Source organism: Camelina sativa, chromosome 9 (genome assembly GCF_000633955.1).
Source record: "Camelina sativa cultivar DH55 chromosome 9, Cs, whole genome shotgun sequence".
Classification (NCBI taxonomy): Eukaryota; Viridiplantae; Streptophyta; class Magnoliopsida; order Brassicales; family Brassicaceae; genus Camelina; species Camelina sativa.
In genome coordinates, this window is record NC_025693.1 from 17,808,685 (window position 1) to 17,826,102 (window position 17,418).

General features: G+C 37.1%; 2 protein-coding genes and 1 pseudogene across 2 annotated transcripts; 1 reads left to right on the top strand and 2 right to left on the bottom strand.

Annotated features, from left to right (window-relative positions):
• Positions 5,890–13,046, bottom strand: LOC104711252 (annotated as a pseudogene).
• Positions 13,134–15,016, bottom strand: LOC104711251 (AT-rich interactive domain-containing protein 4-like). Its single transcript, XM_010427940.2, has 5 exons — positions 14,403–15,016; positions 13,956–14,147; positions 13,644–13,697; positions 13,324–13,428; positions 13,134–13,190 (listed from the first exon to the last, which is right to left on the bottom strand). Exons 1-5 carry the CDS (start codon positions 14,556–14,558, stop codon positions 13,179–13,181), a joined length of 519 nt encoding a protein of 172 aa, XP_010426242.1. The 5' UTR covers positions 14,559–15,016; the 3' UTR covers positions 13,134–13,178.
• Positions 15,722–17,383, top strand: LOC104711254 (coiled-coil domain-containing protein 94 homolog). The gene has a single exon (XM_019230201.1). The coding sequence runs from the start codon at positions 16,218–16,220 to the stop codon at positions 16,992–16,994; it is 777 nt and encodes a 258-aa protein (XP_019085746.1). The 5' UTR covers positions 15,722–16,217; the 3' UTR covers positions 16,995–17,383.

The following is a 17,418-nucleotide window of genomic DNA, read 5'->3' on the forward strand; positions in this document are numbered from 1 at the left end:
ATCCTGGCGCAAAGCCAAACATTCATAACCGCTCTGGTCATAAAACCCTGTCCCAATGGTCAACACATCCAAAACCCGAGATTAAACCACCGTCAATTATCTTGAGTTCTACATCAATCGTTATGTTTATACTCACGTCCTAGGCATTGCTTGCTCCCAACTCTTCCTCTCTTAGGTTGCAACCTTCGAGCCATACCGATCTCACTCTCAGACCAGTGTCTTCGAGTTATACCGTCTCACTCTTGGACCACAATCCTCAAGATCTCGGTATCAGGGGAACTACTCATCCCCTCAGGGGAACATCATCCCCTCTGCCACTCTCGAAGCCCTCAGCCCCTCAAGCTATCGGTATTCAAGGGAATCACCATCCCCTCAGGAGTAACAATCCTTAACGACTATAAACATCTCTCGACACAAAGTACCTCCTGTGGTCCGAGTATAACATTGCAATGTTACACCTGCCCACTCAACTTCCAATATCCAACTGGATTAACCCCAAACAGAGAAATATCTGCTCCAACTGCATATGTCCACCTATCCGCCTCTCTAGGCCCGATACCCCTTGAGAATAATCTCATACCGCTCATCTACAACTGCTCCATCCCCTTAACATAAGGTGGAAAGTCCTCAACTTCCGCAGCCCTCGGCTACAGCCCGCCACATGTGGCACAACTGGAGCCTACACTGGTACCCCTCTCGGTAACCGCTCCAACAGCACGCCAACAGATCCACCAAGAGATCATCTCGACCTTGGGCTCCACCTGCTGCAACCCCACACCTGGGTTCCTAGCACCCCCGACACGCTCACCGGCTAACCCTCTCTGGTCCCTCCTGCTACGCTTGCGACCCTCTTACGTACCTCCTCGTGGAACTTTGGACCACACACTCGCTGGCCTCGGGACCCGCCCGACCATGACCAAGACCACGTCCTCATCCATGACCAACAACTCAAACACCTTTAACCACTGCACTTCCAAGAAAAGAGGCTAACAAGCAAACTCTTTCATAACACAAATACACAAAAAAAATATAAACTCACCGTGGAATCACACTGTAGGCTCGAAGAGGATGTTCTAGGATTCCATGCCACACACAATTGACTAACTCACATAATCAATCAAAGCATGCAAATCCCAGACATCTACAGCACAAAGCCTAGTGAACCCAAACCTAGAACCGTAAGGGCTCTGATACCAAAATGAAAGGACCGACCTTTTTTTTTTTAATAATAAATAATATATATATATATATATATAAACTACAGCTAGTGGTCCCATACCCACTAGTCACCTAACCACAATCACAATCAACAGCGGAATAACAATACCATCAACAATATCCAATAATAAAACCAATACTATAGCATAAGCAATAACCAATAACAAGATAACCAATAATCCAATAACCAATCATCAGAAAACATGAAACCAGCAACCTAGCAATGTTTCTAATGACCCAACTCTAGCAACCTAACAATGCCAGAAAACATCCAATCGAGTCCCTAGAACATCCTCCTCTTCATTGCCTTGATTCCACGATCACAATTTGCCTTTACCTGCACCACAAACACATATTGAGATGCATGAGTATTTGATAAACACTCAGTGAGGCAATCCTCACATCTACTGGGCTATACACACAAGCAACAGTGATTCCAATGTTCCAAACAAACAACAAACAAAACAAACAAACCAGGAAATCAAACATCGTCTCGCTGGAAGGGAGGTGTCGACCGACACCAGCCTAGTGTCGACCGACACTGGCTCAACGGTGTCGACCGACACTACCCCACAGTGTCGATCGATGCCCAATTTGCTGGTGTCGACCGACACCAAGTGGTGTCGATTGACATTCCCTCTACAATCGCGATCCGCTCGAAGCCGAGAGTCAAATCTCGCTCCCAAACTCCACCAAACTCCACCAAATCGTCCAATACTCGAAACCCAAGCCTTATACATCTGTAAGAACCTGCAGCAACCCATCCCTGCAACCACCTTGGTGTCCATCGACACCCATCCCCAAAAACCAAATTTTTGGTTCGCGGATGTTACAACTATAAACAAAAGCCAAGGTCAGACGTTGGAACATGTTAGATTGTATCTACCCAAGCCCGTATTTACACATGGACAACTATACGTTGCATTTTCTAGACTGACAAGCAGAAAAGGATTGAAGATTTTGATTACAAATTAAGAAGGGAAATGTCAGAACAAAACCCTTAATGTGGTTTTCAAAGAAGTCTTTGAAAATATATGATTTTCTATTAAGCATCTAATATCTACTATAACGTTTCATTTCATACTATTGTCATCCGATTTTCAGTTTTTTCCCCTTAATAATATTACCTTTTTACATATCAATATCTAAGTGTTAAATTTTTAAAAATGAAAACATGAGAACATCTTCAATATGTTAACATAAATTATATTTTCTACATACAAGTGTGACAAACCTTATATTAAAAATGTATTAATTTATATAATATTAGTAGTTTTAATAATCCGACTAAAGTGAGAAACTAAAAAGATTAAGATGCAACGTTTAGTCGTGACTCTTTGTATTCTTACAAATCAAAAATCCCCTTTTTGTTTTCGATAACAGAGAAGAATCAAGAAAAAACCTAATTTGAGAAAAATCATGAGATTCGATTATATTGATTATCTGCTTCCCGGAAGAACTAATTGGTGTATCAACGCCAAGGTCTTACATTCTTGGAGAGTCAGAGATTTCTTTACTGGTAAACGAGTTCTGCTTCTTGTGGATAAAAAGAGTAGAGTCGTTAGTTGAATGATTGTTACTTAAATTTCAAGTTCTAACAGTTATTGTATATAAGACTTCTTACATAATTGTTGTTAAACTGTGAAGGGTGACACAATTGAAGCTCCTTATTTACCCGATACACTTGCTAACCTCCCTAAATTTATAGACGATGGTGAGTGGTACAATATTAGAAATTTTAAAGTGATCAATCCAACCATGGAGGTGAGGAATACTCATCATCCCTATCAGATTAAATTTACGGGTCAAACCACAATGACGCTGCTCGAATCATTGTCCTAAGAATTACTTTCGGTTTGAGGATTTGGATGACATAAATCGTGGAAGAATAGATCATCCCATCTCTTTCGGTAAGAATTTCTTTAATTGATTTTCTATTATTTTGGAACAATCCGTCAATATAGTTAATTGGTATCTTTGTGTTTGAAAAACTAGATTCTTTTTAGGATTTATGAAACTTTGTGTATTGGTCCTTCACATAAAAAAAGTACGACTAACACTTTACCAAAAATAGATTAGCAACACTTTGGAAACCTAAATTCTGTCTTTTTCCCAAATTAGATGTTTGTGTATGTATAATGGATGTGGAAGATAGAAGAAGGCCTGAGAGTATCATTGATATTAATGAAGTTGTTCTCATGTTGTTGAATGGCAGGTAAAAGATATTTACTCTACATTTATGACTGCTACATTTTAAAGTTGTCTCTGTTAAGATTTTTATTTGATTTGATAAATATGTAGGTGTGAGACTATGAAGTGTCGTCTCAAAGACAACTATGCTTCTCAATTCAGGACCATATGGCAATCAAGCGGGTGCCATCTCATATACAAATCTGAATCTGTGTTCTGTGTAATACGGTTTATGAGGGTTGGAGAATATGAAGGTATGTAACATAAGTTTTTCTGATATAATCATCATAAGGTAATCAATAAATTCACCTAAAATTCTAAATGTCCATAGGTGCACCATGTCTTGTAAACACCTTGGACTCTTTGAAGATATTCATAAAACCAGAGTTCGAAAGACTGGAGCATCACCAGGCTATGTAAGATGTAATTATGTATATGAAATCAAGTTTTGTATGATGTTAAAGTAAAATTTCTTAAAACACTTTATATATTTACAGGTCTGAATTTGCTGGACGTTATTACATAAACCATGTGATCAAGCAACAAGGTGAAAGCTCAGGCACTCAAGTGTAAAGAATGGGGCGTTGGCCGTTAATTTTTTCTTTTAGAATGTCTATAAAATTTAGTATGTTTGTAGTAACCGCTACTTGAAATCCAACTTTGCATTACTCCCATCTTTATTTTGTAGCTGAGATTATACATTATATATAATATACTCCCTCCGTTTCAAAATATAGGATGTTTTGGAGAAGTTTTTTGTTTCATAATATAGGATGCTTTCAAATTTCAATGCAGCTTTTAGATTAGTTTAATATTTTATATTATGCAGTATTGTTTCGGATTGGTTAAACTTGTTAAAAGTAAAGATTTCTTAATCTGCGTGCTTTGCTTAAAACATCCTATATTTTGAAACGGAGGGAGTATAATTTTGAACTATTGGATATTGCTTATGCTTTTAAAATTTGGAATTTACTTATTGAATTTCAATATCTGTTTTCTACAGTTTAGTAGTTTATTTTAAAGACTCAATTAATATTTCACATTGAGAGTATTATTTATATTTGGTAAAATAACATTTCTGTATATATGCAAATACAAAAACTTCTGGACAATCCAATAAAACATTTAAAACTTTTTCAAAAGATAAAACACAATATTTAAATATGTCAATTATTACATATTACGTCATAAAAGCAATATATCATAAAGTTTAAAAGCAGTTGTTATTAAAATCTTAATACCGCGCTTAAAGCGCGGGTACCTCCCTAGTATTATATTATTTTTGAAAATACAATATGACAATTTGTGGTATAACAAAAATTAGTGATGAGTTCTAAGAAAAATACATATTTTATAAAAAACACTATTACCAAAGTTTAGATAATACAACAACAAACCAAATAAAAACGAGTGATGAGTTCTAAGAAAAAATTATATTCATAAAACCACTTTCAAAGTTTAGAAAATACAACAACAAATGAAAGACAACTTTGCCACTCATTTTAAGACGCCTAAAATGGGGATCGCAAATGAACAACCAAATGCAAACGCTGTGATGCGTACGAGCTGGTTCAGATCATCTTAGTCTAAATCGTTACACTCTTACACATGATTTTAGTTATCGTGTACTCACATAAACTGCTAAAAAATGCAAATTCGAAACCGACAAGGGAAGGCAGTGTTTGATCGAAACTAATTAACTATAATTACACGATTCAAGTCTACAATGTCAATGAAACAACCAGTACTGTGTTACCAAAGGATACATTTTTAGTATACTTAAAACTAAAGGCGGTCTGAACAACAGACTTACGAACAACATCTTATAGAATCATCCAAAAATGCCTTAAAATTTGAGGTTTTCAGTTTGACGCGAATATAAGATAGAAGTACCACTGGCAATTTAATTGGGATGTGCTCTCTAATCAGGAGAAAAATCATTCCAATGTAGGAAAAAAAACAACCCAAACTGTTGGCAGTAAATGACATTGAGAGTGTTTTGCTTGCCACAATATCATGGCGCAAAAGTGGCTTCAATTGTGCTTTGAAAAGGTTGGCTAGTGCACATGTCCATCTGCAAGAGGAAACTCATGGGGTTAGATCCACCGATTAACATTATAGACAAAAGAAAATTACGTATGGCTCAAAAGCTCTCAAAAACCAAGTTCAGGTGTGTAAAAATTATACAAGAAAACGAAGCCAAAGCTGGGGTGTACTAAGTAAAGGAATTCAGTAACTTGCCTGTTCGCAGCAGACAAGTCTCGACAGCAGAGGGTAGAACTCTCTCATGTGCTTCCTGAATATCGTGTTGTTCATAAAGCACATGCCTTCCAAAACCTGAAACAAGATGACATAAGAAAATTATCCTTCGTATAAAAACATTTGTAGTCTCAGTGACAAATGTGTAAGCAATTAAGGTGTATTGAACGCAGCTCCAGATAATGACGTGTAACCAATTAAGATGTATTAACGATAGATCTATAAGAACGTATAAAAACATTTTCTTATAGATAGTTTATCAGGCCAGACATAAAGGTTAAAAAAACATGGCATTGTATAAATTCAATTTTCTTATAGATAGTTTATCAGGCCAGACATGTCCTACGTAAATAGAAATGATTTTCCAACACCATAACGGAATCCTGTAAATTGTTTAAGCAAAAATCCAAAGTTCTACAGAGTTAAGAGGCAAGCTTCAGAACCATCAGACTTAGATTGTATCCCAGATTCTAGGGAAGCACCATGAGTACCAATCATTGGAGATGCCTGAGCAGAAACTTTCCCATTATCTTTAATATCATCCGGATTAGGATCACCTCTTGGAGACTCAGAGGCATCGGCCTCTATATCTCCTGTCAGAACTAAGTTATTTTTCGGATTGTCAAAACTCAAAGCATTCAACAGCTCCAGCGGTTGAGTTGTGTATGATGCATCTCTGGAAAGTGAAAGAAAAAGTTAGATTCAACAATTAAAGATAAAAGTTTGTAACGAAAGATGGTTACCTAATGCTTTTCAAGAGCATATCCCAGTCGCCCTCACTAAATTGGTGGCCTCCAACCTCTATCAGGTGAACCAATGCCCCTAAAGAAATTGAGACAACTGTCTGATCTGATTTCTTCGCACAGTCTTAGGAGCAAATTTAAAAGTGGAGGCAGCATAAAACAAACTTCCTGCTCCAAAGGTAAAAAAAATTCGAAGGATCAAATTTGCAACACGCAATAATATGTTTCAACGTTACATGTTACGCAAAATTTTCTGTACGATTTCATGTAGTAAACATGTCAAGTACTGCAATAAGTCTGAAAGTTAATTGAGTAATAATGGACAAAGGAAGCAAACGAAGAAAGCTTCATCAGTACCTTGTAGAAGGTATTGAAGAGATTGCAGAGGAGCTGAAGGGAATGAATGCTTGTTTCACGGAATTTTACATCCCCAGAAGATATTAAGCTTTCCTTTCCAGCATGACTCACATGATTAAAAATTGGAAACAAGATGTGACGGAAGATACTCTCCCAAAACTTTTTTCCCCTTTCATTCAGCAAATCAAACAACACTTCCGGAGCACAGTTTCTAACTTCGGGCCTAAAATCAGATGTGAGATCGGATAAACCGGCAAGCATCGGAAACCAGTAATGCTCTGTCACATCAATAGTTTCATCCTCATTGGTATCAACGGGCTTGACAACACCACCAGGTATAAGTCCCTGAGAATCATCATACGCTAGGAAAATGAGCACATGTAGTTACAGAGGGAGAACTAAAAAGGAAGTGAGGGAGCTAGAAGACAGCCGAAAAAGTAGATACGAACGGGAAGGAGTGTGGAGCATAGGATCGAAGTTATAATAGAAAAATACAACGCTGAATTATCAGGCAAAATTTGGCTTGAAAACATACCTCTGCAAGCCGATCCTCACATATTCTGAGAAGGGCAATAGCTTTCAGGCTTATACGGTCTGAAGCTTTGTTATTGGCAAACCTGATGAGACAGTTGACGCAATCCATGAAGCAGTCTCCGATCACTTGATCAAAGTGTTCAAGAATAACTGCAAACAAACTAGTGGTTACACAAACATTTATCGAAACAAAAAAGTGAGAAAAAATACTAAAACTGGGATACAGGTGCAAGAGTTTGATGGACAGTTTGTCACCTTGCTCAACATTCTCAAATGATTTCTCAACTATCGATTCAACTTCGTCATCTGCAGCTGCTGTGAATATCATAAAAACACTCCTCCATCCCGATTTTATACTTCCAACTTTAGATTTTATCATCTATATAAAAAAAAAATTGATTACCTGCTGACAAAATGGCTGCATACTACCGAATGACAAAATTCCAGGAAACATATTAATTTTCGAATTTAGAAAAGACTAAGCAAGAAACCTGAACGATGCAGCCAACAATTAGGCTCCTTATGGTCTGACTTTGAGTATTCCGCATGATGATAACGAACGGTTTGAGAATATCATTTTGAAAAGTGAAATTGGTGAGCTCAGCACGTTCCAAATATTTCATCCCCAGTTGCCTCAGAGAATCTATGGCATACATTGCAATCTTTTCATCATGATGACTACCAGCAGCTACGTAATGTTCAGCAAGGACATACCATATTCTTTCCCAGACCTGATATATGTCACAAAACAAAGAAAATAAGTAATATGTATATGTATTTTTAAGTATCAAAATGCATGTATAGCCTAAGATACATAATCTATCAGGCCTTCCATATTACTTTGACAAGAAGTGAGGAAGCAGTTGTATAACAGACACCAAAATTTGTTGCAATGCACACTAGAGAGTCAAATTTATAACAGAATAGACAGAACAGTTAACAAAGTTCCCCGTTTTACTCTCTGATTGTGTTATTGTTAATGCTTCTCATTCTAAGGGTATACATACTTTCAAGTTGCATGAGGTATGAGGATAGGATATGTGTTCTGACTATTTTTAAGTTCCCATAGTTAACCATGCATTGACTAGGATAAAAGACTATCAGAAGAGTACCATTCGAATACGAGCTATATTGTAATAACTGATCTCAACAAGCTTCTGCAAGCTGAAAACACGGGCAGGAGACTGTTTCAGTTCTTCAGCTGAAACACCACATAGAGCAGTAAAGAATTCCACAACAGATTCACTGGGCAGCTTCACACTGTTTACAAAAACTTGTTCAGCTGGCCTCCCGGCTAATTCCTTCAATGATTGAACAACCCCATCCCTGGATATCTGGTTTGATCCATGCATTACTGTTGCAGCAATTCCAGAAGTAGAAATAATGAATTCTAGCCGAGAAACACATTCTAAAACTGCATTCCAAGTATCTTGAAGGGTAACAGGTTCTGAGTCACACAAAGACAGTAAGATCCTAAGTGATTCAACATTTTTGCTCCGCATTTCTTTTGGAGCATGCAAGAAAGTGAACCTATGGACAATTCAAGGAAAAATAGTCAACATGCCATAATAGCTTTCTGCTCCAACAAAACTTGCACTGTGATGGCACAATACCTCACATAAATTGCCAATACACAAGGCAACCTAAATAAATATTCAACGCTCAAACATAAAAGGGAATGTGAAGAAAGTGTTACAAGTTTACCTGACAAGCGATGTTAGAAAGGCATATCGCATTGTATCCATTCCAAGAACAAAAGCAATATGTATGCCAGCTTTAAATCCCTCCATGCAGAGAAGAATCCTTGGTTTGTTATCACCTACTTCCATTGTAACGGAGAAAGCAGCAAGCAAAGGCCATCCAACAGCTTCCACCATGGGCCTTATAATGTCAACTTGCTCTACAGTGTGAAAGACTCCTCTCTTCACCCCATGCTTCCGGAAAATTTCCTGTGTTTTCCTAACAATATCCTCAGTCTCAGACTTAGCATCAGCTGCTGATATTCTTTTTGGCAAACCCAGATTAAGAATGCTGACAAGACCACCTCTTTCTTCTCCTCCTGGCCTTTGACTGCTGAACTTCTTCATGCTGCTGTCATCATCTTTTAGTTTAATTTCTTCTTGTACAATAGAATCATAGATCTCTTCCAGAAGTTCAGTTGGAGCAGAATCTTCAGGATCATTCCTAGCATTCATACGTGTGAAATCTGATTTTGACATTTTCGGCCAAACCATTGGATTATGTGCATCTGTATTCAACATGATAATTGCGTAGGCTAGAACATAGGCAGTATCTGCGTTATTGACAAGACCAGGATTGTCTGCGCAATATCTACACAAAGATAACAGTGGAACAGAAAATGTGTGTTATAAATGAGGAAAAATGGATAGGATAATCAACTATAGGTTTTCAATTCAACTAATCCAGAAATAACTACCAAGCTTAAAATTTATACTAGATTCAGAAAACGCTACGGAATACATGGTGTCCTTACCTCTGCTAACTTTTCCATAATGCGATCAATTTTTTGAGCTTCTCCTGGAAGTCTAAAACCTTTGAGAAATTCACGAATAGCTGAATGAAACTTCATTTCTGAAAATTTCATTGAATCAACAAATGCGTGCATGACAGCAAGAGGAAACTCCTCGTGTTGGCCCAGGTAATCGCCAATCATAACCTATAAATAAGAACAGTTATATCCCACCTATAAATACTGAAAATAACCATGCATAGTTCTATAGTTCCACCTTGCTCAGACTCGAAGTACTTCTCAGAAACTGTGCAACTGAAGTAGGATTCCTTTCAACCAACTTGTTTGCTATTGAATATTCTACACCTTTCACTGAGTTCCTGTTGAACTGCAAAACGATTATCCATGCATTAGTATGTCACTACTGGTGGTGACAAGTATTAATGATATTGAACAATAACCTCGGAGATGGCAGCCTCCATTGTGGACTTATGAGCTTTAGCCTTCTCAAAGTTGCTTGGGACATCTTCCCTACTTTTAGTTTCAATTGGCTCTCCAGCAAAAGCAGAGTCGTCGTTTGCATTTCTTGTACTATTTTCTGCATCTCTCCTTAGTTTCTCCCAGTCGACTAGTGACTTAAGGACGTTGACCAGGCACTAGAAATTTATCAGGAAAAGGTTCCTTCAATTTCTTATTGAATATGATATGGAAAAAATAATACATAGGAATTTAACTAGTTAGTTTTCTGGATGTACGTAAAGAAAGCATGATATGAAGCCTACCTGAAGTGATGAACCTTTAACTGAAGATGTCTGTGAAGCCATGAGCAATTTTAGACAGTGTTGTTACCTAAAAGAGAAGAAAGATGCTTTGTGAGTCATAACTCTCAGTCACATTCCTGACGTACAGTAACTATATAAAAGAGAAGAAAATGGAGCAAACCATGCGCTCAAACAAGTTCGGGGCCTCTAGATCACAATCATAGTTTACATACACATCAACAAGCATCTGAGGATCTTTACAGACTTTCTCAAGCATCCTGCATTAAAGATATAGAAATGAAATTCAAAGCAAAAAGATAGTAGATTCACTTGCTTATGTATTCAAAGCAAAATATATCTGACCACAAGAATAATATTGTTCCTAAGAACACCCATCTTTTGGTCATTGGGACACTCGGAGCTGTCTAATGATCTTAAGACGATGATGGGGGAAAATATACCAATTTCACCCTGGAAATGAGATTTAGGATTATAGAAAAAACGGTAAAAGGTAAAAATCCCCACAGAGAAGAAATTTTAAACTGGAGACATCACATGCTTACTTTTAAACTATCTCTGAACCGCAGCAAAAGCACGGAGAAGATACCAGATGCATACTGCCAAAACATAAAATCCTAGTAATATACAACATTCTGATATAACTTTCAGAGATCTATATCAAATGGATAATCAAACCTGAAATATGACAGGAGATTGAGATACTGATGCCGTAACAATGCATATGAGAGGTAGGCTTTCACCGAATCAATAAAGTGAAAAATCTTTGTAAACGAATGACTAACTCCTTCTAGCATACCCTGCATATTTTTGTTGCGGAAATTTTGGTCAAAACTCGACCAACAGAAATGACCTCCAAAATACAACATACATAACAATCTGATGTCAACAATCCTTCTTCGTTTTCTAAGAGTCAGGATAAGCAAAGAGGTATATATGGGCTTTTCACAACATCAAAGTTCTGAGGAATCATAGAATCTGTTTTTGGTGTAAATCCCACTGCATATCTCAAACATGTAGGCATGAAGCATTGGAAAGGTAACAGTCACAAAAATCATGTATACACACACCTCTATTCGATGGGCAATTTGAAAGTTCACACTTACAACAATCATGTATACACTCCTCTATTTTGACTTCAAAACAAAAATAGTTAATATATGATGCTCTTGAGTCTTTATGCTTTTCTTACAAACTTACAAGAATAATGTAACTAGGTTTACCTGAAGAAGCTCAAGAGACAATATACGGGTCTTCGTTGTGACTTCATCACTATCTTCTTTCATACCCATCTGATGCAGAATTTGAAAAAAATGTCACAGAAGCACCACAAATAAGCTAGTCAAGGATAGAAAAATGGAACCCTCAATAAGCCAACCTTGCAAAGGGTACGGAATACTAGCAATGCATCACGCTGTCCAATACTCATGCTCTCCAGCTCGATGCCCCTATGGAATTTAAATGAGTTGAATACAAAGTCGTGACTACAAAGAAAAAAAACAAGTCTAACTCATTTTCCGCTAATCAAAACAGATATATATATGAGCATGTGTAGATGTTCAGCCACATGCAAATGTTTTACGTATAATACACACACTTGCCCCACAAGCTATTGAAGCAGATCTCCGAGGCTCAGAGAAAACCCGCTCTGTTTTTTCTGAGTTGACCACTGAATGGACTAGTTGGATCTTCTCAATCACCTCATGTTTTATGTGATTTTCCTAAAGCTGTTATTTACAAAGGAGACTAATGATAAACCCCATTGCACATGTATGCAGAGTAGAGGTCATATTTAGAAAGGTTAAAATCCCTTGCCTGGTCACTGAAACAGGTCTGCGCATTTCCAGACACCAGCATTGATATGTGTACTGAAGAACAGGTCGAGATATCACACCGCATGGTCACTACACCACGAGTAAATGTTCCTGCTTGAAGAGGAGGTGCTGGAGCACTGCATTATGAAAGTAACAGTAAGTCTTAAAACTAACTCCATAGGCACAAAATCAAAGATTATTCGAGGGATGCACAACATATCATTAGGCCATATAAACTACATACCTAGAACGGTTATGGAGCCTACTTCCTCGCATCTGGAACAACGAAATGATAAAGCTATTTTGATAGGACTAAAATGCACACATTTTCGTATGCCCACTAATAAAGAAAAAGCTAAACTGAAAACTAACAAGCTACTCACTTCTACTCTCAAGAGAGCATTAAGTCCTTCCACCAAAGATCCCAGTACAGATGTATCCTGAAATAGAGAACCAGCTTTAGGACTGAAAATAGCATAGAGAAATACGAACATTTGCGCAAACAAGCCAAGCATCATAAAATGTGCAAGAAGGTCAGCAACACCCACCAGTGTGCATGGTGGTCCACACAAAAGGAATCTCACTGTAACATCTTCGTCGTATATCTTTATTGACGGGAGGCTCTCTAATGAATTTTCGTCTTCTAGTTCATCAGCTTCCGGCGAAACCACGTCAATCTTTGGAGGGTCTCCAAGCAAGCAGGGTCCCCATCTCATAATTCATTTTACGGTTGCTGTTCGAAGGAAGGACGGTATTGTCAGTCGTACAATAGAGTCGGAAAGATGCCTCTGCAACATGGAACACATCCCACGTATCACTGCACGAACTGCATTGCCAAAGAACATAGCATAGTCAACTAAATTTGTAGACTAGGTGAAAAAGAGTATATAATGTAGATGTAAATCAGACTAAAATCAAGGCTAGTCGCAATTTCAGATGCTCGGGTAAACAAATATTACCTCTGTATGACTGAAAACAGAGCATGGCGAAAATGGCAGGCTGCATATTTCGTGAAAGCATTTTTCCAATATATAACATATTGAACACCCTGCCATACGAAAGCACTAATAGAAAGGAAAAAAAAAAAAAAACTGATTAGAAGGACTGACATAATGTACTATCAATTTAAGCAATTTATTCAAAGGGCTTTTACATATTAACTGTTCCTTTCAACTACTCTTAATCTAAACCATAGCTAGGTGAAACAGAGCAACAAAGAGGTAACAAGAAGAAAACGTACTAAACAGTAAGGAAACAGAAAAGTGCAAGAATGGTGCACCTTAGAGTAGAGTGCTTGAGCTAATTCTTCACCATTTGGAAGCTCAAGGTAAACCTGAGAAATCAATATGAAACCAAAGCATATTAATATCTCACTAGGGACAATTATAAACAGAAACTTAACAAGTGAAGAATATTTGGGCTCTTGTTATGAAAAATGTTTTAACACTAAATGTAGAGGAAACTCCATAAAGCCTTTAAATCGAAACATCAAGAGACTAACAGCAAATTATAAAGAAACCAAACCAACTTCAGATGTCTAAAGGAAATCCTAAACTAAAAAAGAGTAACGTAAAAAAACGAATGCACCTACCGTTGTCGGTAATGTGGAACCAAACAGAGCAACCAAGGCATCAGGAGTAGAAAAAGCAGCAAATCCCAACACTAAGGGACCAACTTCATCACTATCTCCAGTCTGCTCCCCTTGCAAGTAGACAAAATCCGTCGCAGAAGAGTTAACAGCAACCTGGAACTCCTCTGTCGTAGGATTATTCAGTACCTGAATCTACAACATGAGAAAAAAAGCATACACACAAATGCTTAAACATCTCCATAAAATTTCACTAGAAGGAACTCCCAAGTCTAGTAATATCTGAAGCCATTGAAGATTCTCACCAGCTAAAAAAAATCCCTACATACATAACTAGAACCAAATTAGTTCAACATTGTCCAATCTTACAAAAGATTCCCAATTTCAACCAAATCATTTATGAGAAGTAAAAGAGAATTAGAGAAGAAGAATTCAAAGGGGGCCCTTTACCTTGAGTCGCCCTGAAGAAGAGAGATCTGGAAAAGGGTATTTGGGTTGAAGAGGAGGAGGAGGAGCTCCATCTATCTGGTTATTATTATTCTCTCCAGAAACAACTGCCACAACATTACAACGGTTTCTCGAAAAACCTTGACCATGAAACATCATTCAAAGCATAACCAAACTTTCTCTAACCCAAAAGAGACAACAACTACAAAGAAGAGAACAATTCGACAAAAGAAAAAAGAAAAAAAACCCTAAAGAATAAGTTCGTCAAGAACCCACTAGTGTGTCGTGTCAAAGGCACGAATAAATCGGAGACAAAAAAGCAAAAAGAAAGATTACTCCCGCGACCTCGAATCAGCCCTAACTAAAGAAAGAAAAAAAAAAAAAAACCCTAATTTCGAACTCTTAGAGGTGAAATCGAGGAGACCCAGAAGACGGATTTTATTGGAAAAGGGGAAACTAAGAAGGAGAAGAGGCTCATTCCCAAAACTTGTTGATTAGAAGACCGTGAAAAAGGAAGCAACTTTGATGATGAGATAGTAGTAGTAAAGATCTCACACACACACAACCCAAAAGATTCAAATTAGAAAAAAATCTCAAGAACAATAAAGAAACTGTTAGATTTTTGTATTTTTAAGGCAAAAAAAAAAAAAAAAAAAAAAAAAAAAAAAAAAAAAAAAAAAAAAAAAAAAAAAAAAANTCAAAGCAGAAAAATAAAAATCAAACATACATAGGTGAATTTTTGTAATTAAAATTAAGAGTTAACAACAAACAACAACTCAGATTAATTCCTCAGACAAAGAGAGATGTTTTGTAATGTTTTTTTGTTACAACTTTTTAACTAAAACTATTCGTCTTTCAACACTTCTTCACACAAAAAGAGTAAAACCGAGAGAACGATATGATGTTATGTTACTGCCCTTCTCTTGAGAGATTTTTAAAGATCTCTTTGATCAAAAGCTATACTAGCAGGTGAATATAAACATTATCAGGGTTAAAAACTCAAAGCTATTTACTGTTTTACTTTTGCTGTTTTCAATCCATATATGAAAAACACAAGCACACAAAATATATATATTGGAAAAGTTAAATAATACTGTAGCGATCAGTCATCTTTTTTCTTCTTTCCAACTAAATAGTAGCAATCGATCTATTCAATTATTTTATGTATTTGATAAACTATACAAACTGCATCATTACATGTCTATACTTGTTTGAAACATTTATTCATTTCACAGTCTGATGATCTTGCTATTTTTAATATTGACATGTATCAATTTCTACGAGAGATAAAAGACACAAGTAGTAATCTAGACATGTAAAAGGGAAACGTAAAAGCTCCTCTTCGGCGGCTATATATAAGAAGGACGTTCCCTAATAAGGCCTTAAACCTTTAAAAATGATCCAAAAGTCGAGATATATTATAAGAGAACAGGTGGATTTCCTAATATCTTCATCTAATCATGATTGTTAGGGAAAAAAATATGTATAAGATGATGATAATGACAAAATAAATCGTTTTACATATTTCTTTTGCCTTTTCTATAATCTATTAGTCGGCTTGCAAACAAAAGGGGAAACAAGAGAAAAGAACAATTTCAAGTGCAAAAGGAAACAGAGAAGCGCTCATCTTTGGCTATATAAGGAGGTTTTAGTCCCCGAGGCCCTAACGTTTAAGGATCATCTAAAACAAGAAATTACAAGAGAGAAATAGAGAAAGAGCAAAGAGAGATCTCCTTCTTTGTTGGACTGTTCTTCTTCTTCGGGTGTGTTTTTCATAGTTTTGCGATCTCCTTCTTTTGTTATTTATTGCCTGAAGTTATGGGAGAACGCAAAAGCCTAAACAAGTATTATCCGCCAGATTTCAATCCGAAGAAGATACCTCGCCTCCAGAAACCGAAAAATCAGCAGAAGAAGATTCGATCTATGCTTCCAGTACGTGTTCGATGCAACACATGTGGTAATTACATGTCGGAAGGCACCAAAGTCAATTGCCGTCAAGAAGACGTCATCAACGAGACGTACCTAGGCATTAAAATCCTTAGGTTCTACATCAAGTGCACAAAATGCTTGGCGGAGGTGATAATTAAGACCGATCCAAAGAACTGTAGTTATACTGTCGAATCAGGTGCAACTTGCCTGTATAATGGAGTCGAGGAGAAGGAGAAGAAGCGTGAGGTAACTGAAAACGTGTTGGAGTCCTTAGAGAGGAGAACTGTGGTATCTAAAAGAGAGATTGAAGTTATGGCTGCACTTGATGAGGTTAAGTCTATGAAGTCTAGACGAGCCTCCGTGAGCGTAGACTCCATGCTTGAGGCTTTGAGTAGAAGAAAAAAACAAGAAGAAGAGAACGTGGAGGAAGAATTGCTTATCAAGTCGATAAAATTTGGTAAGCGGACTAGAAGGATTGATGAAGAGAGAAACAAAAACTATGAGGCGTTTGATGAGAAGAAGAAGAAGGGTAATAATAAGAGACGTGATTGCCGTAATTATCCCAGTCAAATCTCTTCTGTTTGCATAATGTCGAAAAAGACTGTAAAGGAGGGACTCGAATCTCTGTGTCACACCTATGGCACCGACAGCGATGAGGAGAAGTGAACCCTTTATTAATAATATTATGTTAATTAGATTTTGATCAGATTTATCATTCACTGCAGATTAATGTAGGAATCTTTGTTTCGAATGTTTTTGTTAGACACTGAAATTACACTTCTAAATCCTTAAAAGTGGGTCGGTTGATTTAGTGATTCAGTTTTGAGCTTTTAAGATCTAATTATGGAGAGCTTTTATATGATGCTTTGTTTCAGACCTTTCATGCCGTAGACATTTTATAACAGCAAGGCATTAGTGAGTTTGGTGTTTCCCTACCTTTGTCTTGCTCCCCGTAGCTGTTATGGCTGGGTCAACTCTATAACAGCACATCTCATCTCATGGTGTCTTCTTCTTGAATATCTGACCGTGGACAAGTAATTTTGATGATACAGTGGTGTTTCTGCATATTTTGAGTGCAAGGTTTCAAACC

Coding starts and splice junctions, on each gene's coding strand:
- LOC104711254 (XM_019230201.1), top strand. CDS start 16,218: ATGGGAGAACGCAAAAGCCTAAACAAGTATTATCCGCCAGATTTCAAT.
- LOC104711251 (XM_010427940.2), bottom strand. CDS start 14,558: ATGATGTTTCATGGTCAAGGTTTTTCGAGAAACCGTTGTAATGTTGTG. Junction 14,148..14,402: donor CTTCTTCAGGGCGACTCAAG/GTAAAGGGCCCC, acceptor CTCATGTTGTAG/ATTCAGGTACTGAATAATCC. Junction 13,429..13,643: donor CTCAAGCACTCTACTCTAAG/GTGCACCATTCT, acceptor CCTTTCTATTAG/TGCTTTCGTATGGCAGGGTG.